Below are 15,366 nucleotides of genomic sequence, written 5' to 3'. Positions count from 1 at the left end.
ACACAGGTAAAGAAAGTGAAACACAGATACAGACATGGTAATACACAGGATAAGAAGTGGTGGAACAGATATGAACATGGTATAATACAGGTAAAAACATGGTGAAGCACAGGTAAAGAAATGGTGGAACACAGGTAAAGAAGTGGTATTTTTAGCGTAAAATGCGGAAAAGGCTTTTTCTCCGCAATAGCCTAAATGTTTACTTTGTTTGTTCGTAATAAATGCAGACACAATCGCTTGCGTGCTCTCTCCCCCTGTCACATGTGTATCAACATTAAATAACATTAGACAATTATTTAATAACATTCTTTGTGGCAGCAGCGGTAGTCTGTGCTTTTACATTAAAAAACTGGATTACTGAATACATTATCTAAAGCACCATGCTGGTTGCACTTCATAAAACAAGATTTTGTGTATTTCATTACATTGATTCAGCTGCCACACATTTTTTTTAATATACTCTTAATGTAGCATACATTTGTTTTTTATGTGAGTTGCTGGAAACAACCTTTGTACAAAGACAGACTGGGTTATTAAAAATTGCTGGAAATCAAATTGCCCCCCCCCCCCCCGATTAATCGAAAAAATAATCGACAAATTAATTGATTATCAAAATAATCATTAGTTGCAGCCCTAGTGACGATGCTCACACACCCTCACCTACTAAGGGCAATTTCAAGACACTAGTCCACCAAACGGCATGTTTTTGATCTGAATATGGAAAACTGAGCTGGGGCAGAAATAAATGATATTAAGGATTAAAAATAAAAGTTTTACCAGGTGTCTCGTGACCACATTTGAAACACATCTGACATAAAAGCTCACAGTCATCGCTGAGAGGTGCTAAATGGCTCACGTCCGAGCTGGTCTGGCTGACTAATCTTTGAAGATATATCTCAACAAAGTAAATGAGTCATTTACCTGCTGAAGTTATTCATCTGAGTGGGGGAGACGCCTATTAATCAGCGGGCCGGCTTTTGCTGAATGCCACCCCCCAATAAAGGAGGCTAATCCTCTCCGTGGCTAATTGAACACGCTCGCCCGGCTTTCATGCCCATTCAGCCCTGAGTGCTTTTCACGCTGCCGCCTGCAAGGTGTGACTACTGACGCGACCTTCAAAGGAAGAGTGGCAGGCGTCGCTCTCGGGCGTCGAGCTGGAGAGGCGATCGATCCCACACGGAATGGGATGAAAGAGTGCACTCCTGCGTGGCGAGGACTGGGATGGGGAGCGATCGATGTAGTACATTGTTTTGTTTTTTTGGGTTTTTTTGACTGTGGCGCTAATGGGACAGGTCAGATGGTGGTCAGAGTGTACCTGTAGGACCTGTTGGACAGGCGATTCCAGAAAGTAAACCCATTGAGGAGATCCTAGCCAAAAAACTCACTATGTCCAAATTCAGGGGCTGCATCTTTCTAACTGCGCTTTTCCACTTCCATCAGGAACCGAGCAATACCTGACCCATTTACTAGGAAGTAAAGCGTGCTGGGTGATCTGCGTCTATATGCACAGGTTATGTGAAGCGGAACGGGACATGTTCCATATGTTATATATTATTACTAGTATCATACATCGCGATGTGCATTTCAGATAAACTGGAACTTGTGAATTGACAACCTGCTTTAAGAAGTTCGACAGAAAGGCTGAACGAAATGGATTCATAATGTCAATGTTCGCAGGATAATACTAATTCAGCTACCAGTCAATGCTAACATAACATGGCGATTCTCACAAACATGCTAGTGGAAATTAGCACATAAGAAATCATGATGTACACCGTGTGAACAGTAAACAAGAGTCTCTTCGGTTTTCCGTTACTGTCACTGTCCAACCTGGCCGTGCCTATACCAAGTCAATCCTTCTGCAGTGTAAAATCGAACAAGCTGGAAGCGTGCAGTAACAGGTAGCTCTTCGCGGTCTGGGTCGGTTTCTGTACCCCAGTGGAAAAGTGCCATAAAGCTTCGAAGGCTGAATGCGTCATTTGGAAGACTCCTTCAAATGCGGTCTAGAAATGCATACTTCTTTTGCAGAATATCAAACAGGCTGCCTGCAGAGTTTTAAAAAGTATTAAAAGGTATTAAATCAAATTTAAGGCCATTAAAAGGTATAAAAATGTATGAAATGCAAATTTATGAAGTATTAAATTTTTTTTTTTTCAAAACATGAGTTGTCAATTTGTGTTTAAAAGTTTATCTGCTAAAGTTTGAGTAGGTTTATTTTAATGTGGGATTAGGCTCATTAATTCGAGTTAGTTGATGTCTATGATGCGGACGTCATATCCAATGGTCCTTCAATGTCTCAACCATTTTGCGTGCTGAACTGGATACGCTGGCTTGTGAAACTCCTCAATCGCTCAGACCACCAAACATATTGTCAACATGGGTGAATGCAAATTCTCAGACAACTGGCTAGAGGTCCAGATGTTTAAAGACTGGCTCAGGCCTGTAGTAGGCAATAAGCGGCAGGCTTACTGTTCGGTTTGTTAAAAAAACAAACAAATATCGCCTGGATGGGGTTTAACGTTCTTCGGTAACATATGCAATGCACTAGCCATAAACCTGGAATGCGTGGACGCAGAGAAAAGTTATCGATTTCTACTTTTTGTGCTGATGCCACTGTTACATCAGTAGGGTCACAGTGACCCATGGTTTGTACTAGTCTGTACTGGTCTGTAGCGATTGAAACTTGGTCCATACTGGTCGGAACCCATCTACACGAGTCATGATCTGTACCTTTCGTCGGAGGGGCCGGTAGCTTCCTCCGTAATTGTCTTGAAGAGCTTATGGTTTCTGGCTGCAGAGAAAACAGGATAAAAATTAGCTAGGGGCTAACAGAGGCCAGTAGGGGGAGCAGTCACACGAGCCGTACCTTTGGCTTGAACCTGGAGAAGCGGTCGCAGGGGACAACGTTCAAGCCGGCGTTCTTCAGGGCCGAGATCCTTGTCTCAATGTCAGTTACCTGGAAGAGATGGAGAAACAAAGTTGTTTCAGCATCTGGCAAGGCTTCAACTATAATATAGACAATAAATTATTTCTCAGCTGGACTAACTTCTATCATGTAGCTGGTTAACCACAAGCAGTGGCTAAATATAATGCTTTCTCTATAGCACTTGGTAGCATAATCAGTTAGCTTCAGTTAGCATGTAGTTGGCTACTTACAAGCAGTGGCTAAATATAAAGCTTTCTCTATAGCACTTGGTAGCATAATCAGTTAGCTTCAGTTAGCATGTAGTTGGCTACCTACAAGCAGTGGCTAAACATAATGCTTTCTCTATAGCACCTTTCAGCATAATCAGTTAGCTTCAGTTAGCATGTAGTTGGCTACCTACAAGCAGTGGCTAAACATAATGCTTTCTCTATAGCACCTTTCAGCATAATCAGTTAGCTTCAGTTAGCATGTAGTTGGCTACCTACAAGCAGTGGCTAAACATAATGCTTTCTCTATAGCACCTTTCAGCATAATCAGTTAGCTTCAGTTAGCATGTAGTTGGCTACCTACAAGCAGTGGCTAAACATAATGCTTTCTCTATAGCACCTTTCAGCATAATCAGCTGGCTTCAGTTAGCATGTGGTTTGCTAACCATGGGCGGTGGTTAAAGGTGACGCTTTCTGTCTAACTGTGGTTAGCATAATCCTTAGCCGCTGCTCGTGAGTAGCTACGCACACACAGGGTCAGAGGTGAGGATACAGCTGGGCGTCAGCGGTCCAGACCCACCCGCATCTCTGACTGCTGCACCTGAGCGGCGGCACTGGCCACCTGCTCCTCCAGGTGGGCCAGCTCCCTCTCGGAGGTGGCGGTCTGGATGGCTCGGGCGCAGTCTTCCAGGCTTCCCAGCTCTCCCTCCAGCCCGTACACCGTGCCGGCTGCCAGGTACACCTGCAGGGTGCGGGATGCGGGATGCATGGCAGGCGTTACGGGGACCGCCGCGTTGTCATAGTGACCGTCTCCCCTTTATACGCTGAATGATCAGACATGCTTGGGGGACATCATGCTCTTTTACAAGTGAAAAAAACTATTTAAAAAAATGACTTGTCTACTTGAGGTACTTGACCACAGAAAAGGCGTGGGGTCAAATCAGGAGGGGCGCTCAAAAAAAAAAGGATGACGTAGGACAGGGGCGATTTTAGCCCATTTTTGGGGGTGCTTCAGATTTCTAACTTTTTTTTAACAGTTCATGCTGTTTATGTGAGACAGTATTAAAATATGAAAAATCATTCAGATGTAATATTTTAATAACTAGTATAGATACCCCCCCCCAGCCCCGAAAAATGGTTCCTTCCAGCTTCACTCTCCGCTACTCTGACTGGCTCCAGCAATGGTGGCTGAGACGCATTGGAGCGGTGGTGTGAGTACTTGGCTTAAAACAGGACATGTTAGCTGCATTTAACCTTCAGTAACTCTTTCTTTATATAGTTAGGTAGTAGGAGTCAGACCATGTCTCTTATTAGCTGAAAAACATTACCCCAGGGCTCTCAAGTGTCACGCATTGAGAGTGACAGTCACTCTTTTCATTCTTTTGTCACGCACTCCCGCCACACATTGTATTTCTCACGCGGAAAAATAATTTGTAGGCTAATATGCCGCAGACCCCAATTTTTCCCCAGACCGCGGCACAGTAGCGCCTCACTATAAAACAAGCGTGTCTCCGCTGGAGTCTAATGGTGCGTTCATTTTTCTCTCGGAACTCGGAAATTCTGAGCTGAGTGACATTATGATACATTCGATTATTTATCTCCAAGTCGGAACTCGGATGAAACACGCCTCTTTTATGACGTTGAAGTCGGACAAGATTTGCCCCAAGAGCCTGTCACTTACCAGCCAATCAAAAAAAAAAGAAAGGGTCTACACAATAGCCAATCAGAAAATAGTACTATTGTATCTGGGTAGAATACAACACAACAACCAATGAAAAGGCATATTGTGGAATGTCACTCTTGCCTGTCTTCAAAACTTGACAGCCCTGTTACCCTTACAGGTAAACTGCAGTGTTGAAAACACGTTTTCTGACGATGTTTGCTACCCTACAATCCGCTCTACTCTGTAGGAAAATCAGCAACATTTTGACCGTCCTGTTGCTCCCATTGAAATTTATATGGCCTAAATCTAAAAACTTAAATTGCCAACCGTTTTACCAGTCCTCTTTGAAATGGAACGACAGAAGCTGGTTATTTTTTCATGTTCCGAATATTACACCTAAGGTAGCTAACTGACTGGATGCCCATTAACTTTATAACTTCTGGTGTGTGTGTGTGTGTGTATTTTGCACAGAAAGACAGCCAGGTTCATAATGGATACAAGGAAGTTTTTTCAAAAAAAGGACGGGCATTCAGGTAAAAGTAGAAGATCATGATCTGTCAATCAAGAATAATGTTGGATCAGTGTTTAAATAGTCATATATTTTATTAAATGTACACGTGGTTTGGTTATTTGCCTTTTGATTGAAAGTACACTGAGAGGCAGGGAAAAAGTCTCATTGTGACGAGTAAAGTGTATCTTGCCTTGCTGGGCAGCTCTCTGGGTGCTCAGCACCCCCAAAGCTCTGAACCTAGAATCGCCCCTGACGTAGGACACTGCAGTAAGCATCCAATGCATTACCTAGGCAACACATCTCCAGGGACATGGGGGGTGGTCAGTGACTTACGTTCTCCTCCAGTTTGGCGAGGTGCTCGCCCAGCCATTGGCTGTCCGGGGTGGTGGGGGCGGGGCTGGGGGCGGGGCCTTCACCAGCCACTTCCTCAATCAGCTCCTCCGTGCTGTTCAGCACCTTCAGCACCTCCGTGGTAATGCTGGTCAGAGAGGCCGCTGAGTACTTCTGCCCCCGGGGAGAGTAGAAAAAAAGCCAGGCCGTGAGGATCATCTGTGGGGGGTACAGCAGTGCTGGTCCCAGTAGGGGGACACTGCACTGGCGTTTAAACTGGTCTAAACTGATTTCTTAGAAACTTCGAGCTGTAAAATTAAAGACACATGGCTTTATTATCATCATCATCATCATCATTAATATATTTTATTTATATAGCAATTCTCAAAAACATTTTGAATTTATCCCTCCATGTGTGCTTTTAATGTGTTTCACACAAAGTCCATTGTGAGTCGATGGCATCTGATAGGATGAATCAGAGGGGGCGGGGCTTTATGGAGGCGGGGCCACCTTGTGCCGGCTCCCGACACGTCACTCGCAGCTCAGGATTTTACACAGTCCTGCGTTCTGAGCTGCCGGGACATGAGATGTCGGACACCAGCACCACTTTTCGACAGAACAGGGCATGGTGACCATAGTGACCAGACTTCCTTCAAAGAAGAAAGAGGGCCCCTGTGTGCTTTCACGGCATGACTCACGCACTCGCGGCCGGGTCGAGTCCTCCACACCCCCCCTGTTAGGAAAGCGCTCGGCCTTTTAGCGAGAACTTTTCTGAAGCCGAGAATTCTTTAATCACACACCTCGTGCCCTGCCTTTATTTTGTCACATAAAACCCAAGGGGGGGGGGGGGGGGGTGGCAGAGGGGAGGAAGAGAGCACAATAACCCTGAGATGTAATGAATTAATCAGCTGCCTCAGCTTTGATCCAGCAGGATAACAGGATGTAATGAGGCACTGATCCCCACCGCAAAAAAAAAAACTCACGACAGTGAAGAGGGGGTCAGGAGTGGAGCGGTGGATGGATGGCTGAGGGGGGGGGGGTAGTTGGTCGTTTCTTTAAGAGCATCACAGAGAAAATCTTTGAGGAGAAGAAGGAGAGGGAAGTCAACAGCCCGATAATCAGAGCGCCATGTGACTGTGGCTCCAGCTGTATGCCCCCCCAAAACCCCCCATGACCAACAGCGGGTCGAGACAATCATCACACAAGACCAACAATCGCCCAAGCGATTTCCCCGGCCTTCTCCAGTTACGTTCCTGCTGCTGCCCGCTTCAGTGCTCCTTAAACAGCTACCCGATTTCTTTGCCATGCATGTTGTGTAAAAAAAAATTTAATCCTACAGTCTAAAAATATACTTTCCACGACACAAACATGGTCATCTGGGAGATTTTCATCAACCGATTGCTGATGTGCATCTCAAGAGCATCATTAGATTTATTATTTCTATCCAGCCTTGTTTACACTCTGAGCTGCCTTTCTCTCTGTCAGACTGAAAAAAATAAACACATGCATATTACATTATGGAGTTGAATTAGCAGCAAACCAGGACCTGTTATAATAGACTCGCTCCTGCTGTAATAGACCCTGACCCACTATAACACACCGTGACCCGCTATAACACACCATGACCCGCTATAACACACCCTGACCCACTTTAACACACCCTGACCCGCTATAACACACCCTGACACACAATAGCAGACCCTCATAACAGCCTGTTGTCTACAATAATAGACCCTCACCTGCTAAAACAGACCCTGAATTGTTATAACAGACCCTCACTTGCTGTAACAGACACTCATCCTCTATTACAGACCTGGACCCGTTATATCAAACCCTCTCCTATTATAATAGACTCTCACTTGCTATAGCAGACCCTCACCTGCTATAACAGACCCTCGCCCATTATAATAGTCTCTCACCCACAATATCAGACCGTCGCCCACTATAACAGACCCTCACCCATTATAACAGACCGTCGCCCACTATAACAGACCCTCGCCCATTATAACAGTCTCTCATCAGTTATAACAGACCCTCACCCACTACAACAGTCTCTCACCTGGTATAATAGACCCTCACCCACTATAACAGACCCTCGCTCATTATAACAGTCTCTCACCTGGTATAACAGACCCTCACCCACTATAACAGACCCTCGCCCATTATAACAGTCTCTCACCTGGTATAACAGACCCTCACCCACTATAACAGACCCTCGCCCATTATAACAGTCTCTCACCTGATATAACAGACCCTCACCCATTATAACAGTCTCTCACCTGGTATAACAGACCCTCACCCACTATAACAGACCCTCGCCCATTATAACAGTCTCTCACCTGGTAAAATAGACCCTCACCCATTGTATCAGACTCTTACCCGCTGTAAAAGACTCTCCTGCTGTAACAGACTCTCACCTGCTGTAATACAGAGGAGAGGAAATGCAGCCTCTGTTGGAGGTCCAGGCTGTCCTGTCTTTCCTTGCAGCATAAGGGAAAGAGAAAGGGATACAAGAAGGGATGAAATAGCAGGGATACAGGAAGATAAGTGTAACATCAGAGAATGGGGTGAAGTGGAGATACAGACAAGGAGAGATGTAAGGGTGGGGGAAGCAGAAACATGCAGGGTTAGGAAGTCAGAGGACCAGAGACCAGGGTTACTATTGTTAACTAAGGCTATAAAGAAGTCTAAAATAGAGTAAGATGTGAAAATAAAATTGAATAAACTACAGCTAAATTAAAACTTTTAATACTGATTCTGAGACTAACAGTTTCTGAAACTAATAAAATGACAAGTATTTTCCTTAACCGTTTTTAAACGCTGCTTAGCTATAGAAATTATTTGTTCCTTGACGGAAATCATTTGAGGAAACATAATCCAAATTATTGCCTTTAGATGACCATTAATAAGACCTGGAATCTGTTTTGCCGATTTTGAGTACTTAATATGCACTGTGAGTTCAAGTACACATAGGACTGCCTAAAAAGCATAAAACACAAAATAACTAATTTTGAGTCAATCCGTAAAAACAAAATTACTAAACCTTAGCCTGAAATTAAATTATATCAAAATTAAGTAGAAATGATTGATGTTTACACTGGAGGCATGTAAAAAACTGAAATGCATCTTGAGTGCCTTATGTATCGATGCACTGATCTGATCCAAACATTTTTGTCCACCTGCATACTGTGCTTAATTTGTGCTGGGGCTTGCAGGATTCTGATTTGTCCTCTCCCATGTGGACGCAAATATCCATTTTACTGCGTGGTTTGGGCGAACTCATTAATATTCATAAGAAAAGCACTACCTGATTGGCCACTGAATGCCTTGGACAGAGTTCACCAGCCAATCAGGTAGCTTCTCTCATGAATATAAATGAGCTTTCCTAAACCGTCCTCTAAAATAAATTTCACTGGCAGGACCTCTGCCAGTCTGTGTCCAGCCACTTCAAATGCTATACCCAATACAATGAAACTTAATTTGAGTTAAAGTTTGGAATAAATGCAAATAAAACAGTTTGTGTTGCATGATTTTTTTTTTTTTTTACATACTGTAAATCTGCCTAAATCAGTATGTTCCACTTATCTTACATTTGGTTAGTAAGGGAAAACTGCACCACGTGCCTGCAGAAAAATCCACTTTTTTGGCCACTGAAATACACATGCCAGGTTGTAACAGCAACAAAGCCATCGGAACTCAAGCAGAGCAGAAATGAACCAGAACACCTGATGTTAGAACAAGTGGAGACAGGGAAGAGAGGAGCAGCGCTTGTAGATGCTAATGCTAATGAGAAGGAGCGCAAAAAGAGCAAGAAAAATGCCACACAGATGAAATGTTCGATGTAACTTAAAGGCGTTGAAACAAAAATATTGCCTTGTTATGTATTTAAGTAATTAATAATGTATTATCGTTGCTAAAGACCAAGTTGTGTGTATGATATATCATCGTGGTCTTTATGAGTTCCGGTGTTCTGTCGAGTTGAGCTACTTTGTCGAGTTAGGCTACCGTAGTGCTAATCGAAACCAAACCCTAACCCCCCAAAAACCCCTAACCCAAACCCCTAAAACCTAACCCTAACCCCAAAACGGTGGAACTGCACATGCACAAAAAGGCTAGATAGTACGTCTCGATAGGTAGCTCAACTAATATGACAATAAAAACTGAATAATAATAAAAAAAAAACTATAATAACAGCCACCGACGCAGTAGTTAGGACAGGAGAGGAGGTAAGAGATGCGTCACAATTGTAGAAGAAGAAATAAAGGCATGAATCGGGGAAGCTGCCTCTAGTGGCCGTCTGTCCTTGGAGGTCAGGTTACGTGTGAGTTCTGTTTCCTGCACACTTTCAGTTACGTGATCTTCAGCAAGTTACGAAATGGAGCCTGATAGAGCCAAACTTTCTCTGACATCAAATATGGCCCCAGATCCTTGGAAAGTCAGGAAATCTTTTTCAGCTGAAAGGGATCTTTTTTTACCAGATTTGGAGATTTCAGGTCCAGAGAGTAGAAGTCCAGACCATGATTTTGTTTCAACCAACCAATTGAGTATAAAGAGTCACAGTCACAGAGGACTCAACTGGTTGGTTGAAACTGTTTTTTTTTGTAACAAAGACCTAAATCTGGCCCAAATATGCTTATTATCATTTGTTTGTTTGTTTATAAAAATATTATTATTATTATTATTATTGAATTAATAAATAATTCAGAAGGGTGACTCTAAATATCCCTGTATTTGACTCAAAATTATCTGAGGGTAAAATCTTTTTCACATCTGAAAGTTATTTACTTTTCATATCAGACAAATGGAAGCAGTACTAAGCTCTTTTCTTATTCTTCTCTCTATGCATATTATGAAAACCCTAAAAGTTCCTTCCTTATTCTGAGGAGAAAATCAAGGGCAGATCCATGGTGCTTTAACGCCCTCGGGAGGCCAAAGGGGCAATTTGGCCCTGCAGAAGTTTCTGGAATAGCTGAATGGCATTCATATCTACTCAGTGACTCCATATCCTGAAGTGTAAAAATGACAGGAGTGGAAACTGCCCCTTTAAGCATCAACGTTCCACGTTAATGCTGAATCCTATCCAATCAACTCACCGTTAATTATTCACAAGACCATAAAGAATGATAAAACACAAACATTTACATTAGTTATCACCACTTTGTTAGTGGTCTGTGTCATCTTGATTTAAAATCAAGCTCAAGTCACACTTTACAGACAGACATGAGAAAGCTCATTAGTTATTACAGAATCATTATAGAACTATTATAGCATTACACACATATTACTATATAGTGTTGCCAAAAGGCATGACTTAAAACTCAGAAGCGTAATATAAAACATCATAAAACATAACAGAAATATAAAATATTTCTTAAATATAAATATCAACACTGTTACGTCCTGCTGCTGTTCGCTCCGCCCCCTCCACCAGGACCACTTGGCTCGGCCCTTGCTCCGCCTCCCCGTTTGGACCCCGCCCACCTTTCCCCGCAAGCCGGCCGTCACTTCCGTCCGGCAGAAGTGAAAAGCCGGACAGAAAGTACCCTCGAGAGCTCTGCTCATATTTTGGATTGTGTTTTGGTTTGCTTATTTGAATGATTATTGTGTATGACGGTTTTGGTTTCTCGGATTACGATTTCTCGCTTTGCCCTTCTCTGTACTTCTGCCCTGGTTTTGTTTGATTTCTGGTTTTCGATCTTTCGCCCGGTTTTTGGTTTACGACTTCGCGCGCCCCTCGGACTTTACGCTTTGGCTTGTATGTGTGTTTGTGTATGTATCTGGTGCGTAGGGAGTGGTTGCCGTTTTGTTTTGTTATACTTTGTGTCCACTGATTTGGATAGGGAGTTAGGTATAGGTTTTGTTGTTTCTGTGTTCTTTGGTAGTTCAGTTAGACTTGGGTTTCGTTCGGTAGTTGGGGTTTTGTTTATTGTTTTGGCCTTTATCACTCCTGAAGCTCTTGCACCAGGTTTGCTGTTATGTGTCTGTCTTGCGTGAATAAAATATAAAAAAAACTATAAAAATATCCCCTTTGTCCACGTGTGTTCCCTTGTACACCACACCCTGTGTTCCCCATTCCCTTCCTCTGTTACACCCTAACCCCTAGACAGGGTCGTAACAGAATTGGGGGCTCGTCCGGGATCCCATTGTCTGGGATTTCACTGTTTTGCATCATCCCTCTGTGTTGTCACTCGGTTGCTGTGTGTTTTTCGGGTTTGCTTGGCGGTTTATCTGTGGTAGGGATAGTTTGTGTAACTAGGTTTAGTATGGCTACGTTCGACCTGCTTGAGTTTACGCTGAACCCCACAGCGGAACAATTTGAGGCTTGCAGGAAGTCTGACCTGGTAGCCATAGCGGGATTCTTCAACGTGGTGATCCCTGTCGGTGCCTCGAAGCAGGTGATTAAGCAGGTCCTGCACGACGAGTTGGTTATGCAAGGAATCCTGCCAGAGCCTGGAGATCTCTCGGGTGTTGCACCTAGCCCAGCCCGGTCGCCTACGACGGCGGAAGCCGGAGGCCCGGTGCCAGGGTCTCGCATGGATCCCAAGAATCTCGGCTCGTCTAAGGAGGAGATCCTCCTCACAATTCGGCTGAGAGAAACCGAATTGGAGATTAAGAAGCAGGACTGCCAAGCCCAAATCTTACGAATTAGGGCTTTGGAGATGGAAGCAGAGCGGGACGCTGCCGTGCAAAGGGCGAGGGTAGGCCAGCCACAGCCTGTTCCTCCGCCGCGGAAGGTAAGCTCGCCCCTTGAAACTGCTCGCTCCACCGCTCGTGCCGGTGTAGGTTCGCCGGACGAGAACGTGCGTCCTAATCCTCAATCTCCGCTGGGTTTAACTCGATCTCCTGAAAAGGAGAACATTGGATTTGACGTGAGTCGCCATATTGGACTCGTGCCCATATTTAGAGAAAATGAAGTGGATGCATATTTCCCCATCTTCGAGCGCATCGCGACCACTTTGAATTGGCCCAGGCACCTTTGGTCGCTTTTGCTTCAATGCAAACTCGTAGGGAAAGCTCAGGAGGTATGTTCGGCTCTTGGATTAGAACAGAGTCTAGATTATGATGTGGTGAAGGCCACTGTTTTAAGGGCTTATGAGTTAGTGCCCGAAGCATACCGGCAGAACTTTCGGAAACTTTGTAAATCCGCCCAGCAAACTCACGTGGAATTCGCTCGGGAGAAGTCACTCCTCTTTGATAAATGGTGTACCGCTAGTGGTGTGACTGACTTTGATCATCTTAAAGAGCTGCTTTTGTTAGAGGAATTTAAAAACTGTGTACCTGATCGTGTGGTTATATACTTGAATGAGCAAAAGGTGACGTCTCTTGCGGAAGCCGCCACCCTCGCTGATGAATTCATACTGACCCATCGAACCGTGTTTGTTCCTACTCCTATGCCTCGTAAACTCCACCCTAGATCGGTGCCGACCCCTGAGACGGCTGTTTCTACCTCACGCGTAGAAACCAGGGAATGTTTCTATTGCCATGAAGTTGGTCATCTGATATCCGTTTGTCCTGCGCTTCGGCGCAAGAATACCCGTTCGGCTGTTAGGAAGGTAAATGTTGCTGATTGTGTTATTGATGTCTCGCCGCCAGCCCACTCTGTTGAACCTGCCTTCCAACCATTTGTGTTTTCTGGTTTTGTTTCGTTCGATGATGCCGATGTAAATACCCCTGTAACCATTTTGCGTGACACTGGAGCTGCTCAGTCCTTTATACTAGACGATGTGTTACCCTTTACTGACTCGACGTACACTGGTTATGATGTTCTTGTGCAAGGGATTGAGTTAGGAACTGTGAGAGTGCCTCTGCACCAAGTGTATTTGAAAACCAATGATTTCTGTGGTGTTGTTAAAGTGGCTGTTCGACCTCGTCTTCCTGTTTCGGGTGTTACATTCATTTTGGGGAACGACATAGCGGGAGGTAAGGTAGTTCCACTACCTGAGGTAGCGTCAGAGCCAGGGTGCTGCTCCGACAATTTGGATGTTGACTATCCTGCTGTATTCCCCACTTGTGTTCTCACTCGGTCCCAGGCTCGAAAATTTGCAGACATTGAGCTAGCTGACACCTTTATGGCTGATCAGGAGATCACCATTTTGCCCCCGTGCTCTGGTCCAGAACCTGAACTAGAAGAACTTGTTCCACCCCAAGCCACTGGTAGCATATGTACACGGGGAGAGTTAATCTCCGCTCAGGAAGCTGACCCCTCCCTGAAGGAGTGCTTTGATTCGGCCGTGGAGAAAGCAGACTTAGCAGACCACGCAGTAGCTTACTTCTTGGATCACAGTGTGCTAATGAGGAAGTGGACACCTCCTCAGTCTCCCAAGGAATGGGCTACGGTATTTCAGGTGGTTGTTCCATGTCCCCTTCGACCTCAAGTATTAGCCTTAGCTCACGATCACCCGTGTTCAGGTCACCTTGGAATTAGGAAGACGCTCGCCCGCATAACCAAGTGCTTCTATTGGCCAGGAATAAATTCAGACATAAAAAGATACTGTCGTTCGTGCCATGCCTGCCAAATAGTCGGAAAGCCGAACCAAATTATTCCCCCCGCTCCCCTGCGCCCAGTCCCAGCGATTGGGGAACCCTTCGAACATGTCTTTATTGATTGTGTGGGTCCATTACCCAAAACTCGTTCAGGGAATAGTTATCTCTTTACCCTAATGTGTGCCACCACCCGTTACCCCGAAGCAATACCCATGCGGAGCTTAAAAACAAAAGGGGTGGTGAAAGCGCTAATAAAATTTTGTACCACATTTGGTTTACCGAGATATGTACAGTCCGACCAAGGGTCAAACTTTACTTCCCGGTTGTTTTCCCAGGTATTACGGGAATTGAAAATTAGACATCAGGTCTCCAGTGCTTATCACCCGGAGTCCCAGGGTGCCCTCGAGCGTTTTCACCAAACGTTTAAGACAATGTTGCGAACTTACTGTTCAGAGGCAGGAAAAGATTGGGATGAGGGAGTACCTTTGCTTTTATTCGCAATTCGGGATACAGTACAGGAATCCACTGGATTCAGTCCAGCTGAGCTTGTTTTTGGGCATACGCTACGTGGTCCCTTGAAGGTACTGCAAGAGCAGTGGTTGTCCCCGAATCCACCTCCTCAGACTAGGAATGTGTTAGGCTATGTTAAGTCTCTGCATGAGCGCCTTGGTGCAGCCAGGGACTTGGCCAAGCGATCGTTAGGTTCGTCACAGGAGGTGATGAAAACTCGTTTCGATAAGACCGCTAGAGAACGGTCTTTCCAAGAGGGAGATCGCGTGTTAGTCCTTTTGCCCTTGCCTGGCTCGTCTCTTCAAGCCCGGTTTTCAGGTCCTTATAGTATACAGGAAAAAGTAAGTCCCACAAATTATATCATTGAGACCCCAAACCGCAAGCGGAAAACTCGCCTGTGTCATATCAATATGCTAAAACCTTACGTTGATCGTGCTGACCCCGTTCCTTCGTCCGCTTCTGTTTTGCTCCCCTCTGCTGTGGTTACTGTGCCGGTGCGCGAGTACTCGCCCGAACTCGATGAGCTGCACCTCGGGAGAAATTGTTTACCATGCGCTCGCCTACCAAATTCAGAAGCCCTTAAAGTCCTCGAGAAAAGGCTTGCTCACTTACCCAGAGCCGCCCAATCGGATATCCAGGCCCTAGTGCGCAAGTTTCCGTCGCTATTCTCCGACACCCCTTCGCAGACCCCTGTGTTAGAACATGACATTGATGTTGGAGATCATATCCCCATTAA

At 44.8% G+C, this 15,366-nt stretch overlaps 1 protein-coding gene across 5 annotated transcripts in view; it reads right to left on the bottom strand.

Moving 5' to 3' along the window:
- myripb (myosin VIIA and Rab interacting protein b) overlaps positions 1-15,366 on the bottom strand; it is an 84,516-nt gene that overhangs the window by 3,775 nt on the left and 65,375 nt on the right. For 2 of the 5 annotated variants that reach the window (XR_011989934.1, XR_011989935.1), the window contains 2 exons: positions 15,056-15,320; positions 14,593-14,951 (listed from right to left, as the gene is read on the bottom strand). Coding sequence is in view for 2 of the 5 variants with exons in the window: in XM_072710725.1 (XP_072566826.1) it covers positions 2,731-2,791; positions 2,867-2,956; positions 3,713-3,874; positions 5,640-5,810; positions 8,054-8,116 (547 nt within the window). In the remaining 3 variants the exon portion in view is untranslated. Of the gene's footprint in view, positions 1-2,730; positions 2,792-2,866; positions 2,957-3,712; positions 3,875-5,639; positions 5,811-8,053; positions 8,117-14,592; positions 14,952-15,055; positions 15,321-15,366 lie in introns of those variants that run through there. The other 3 variants (XM_072710725.1, XM_072710726.1, XR_011989936.1) reach the window with 3 other exon arrangements.

This window comes from Paramormyrops kingsleyae, chromosome 4 (assembly GCF_048594095.1).
Source record: "Paramormyrops kingsleyae isolate MSU_618 chromosome 4, PKINGS_0.4, whole genome shotgun sequence".
Taxonomy (NCBI): Eukaryota; Metazoa; Chordata; class Actinopteri; order Osteoglossiformes; family Mormyridae; genus Paramormyrops; species Paramormyrops kingsleyae.
This window is presented reverse-complemented; position numbering and strand designations above follow the sequence as displayed.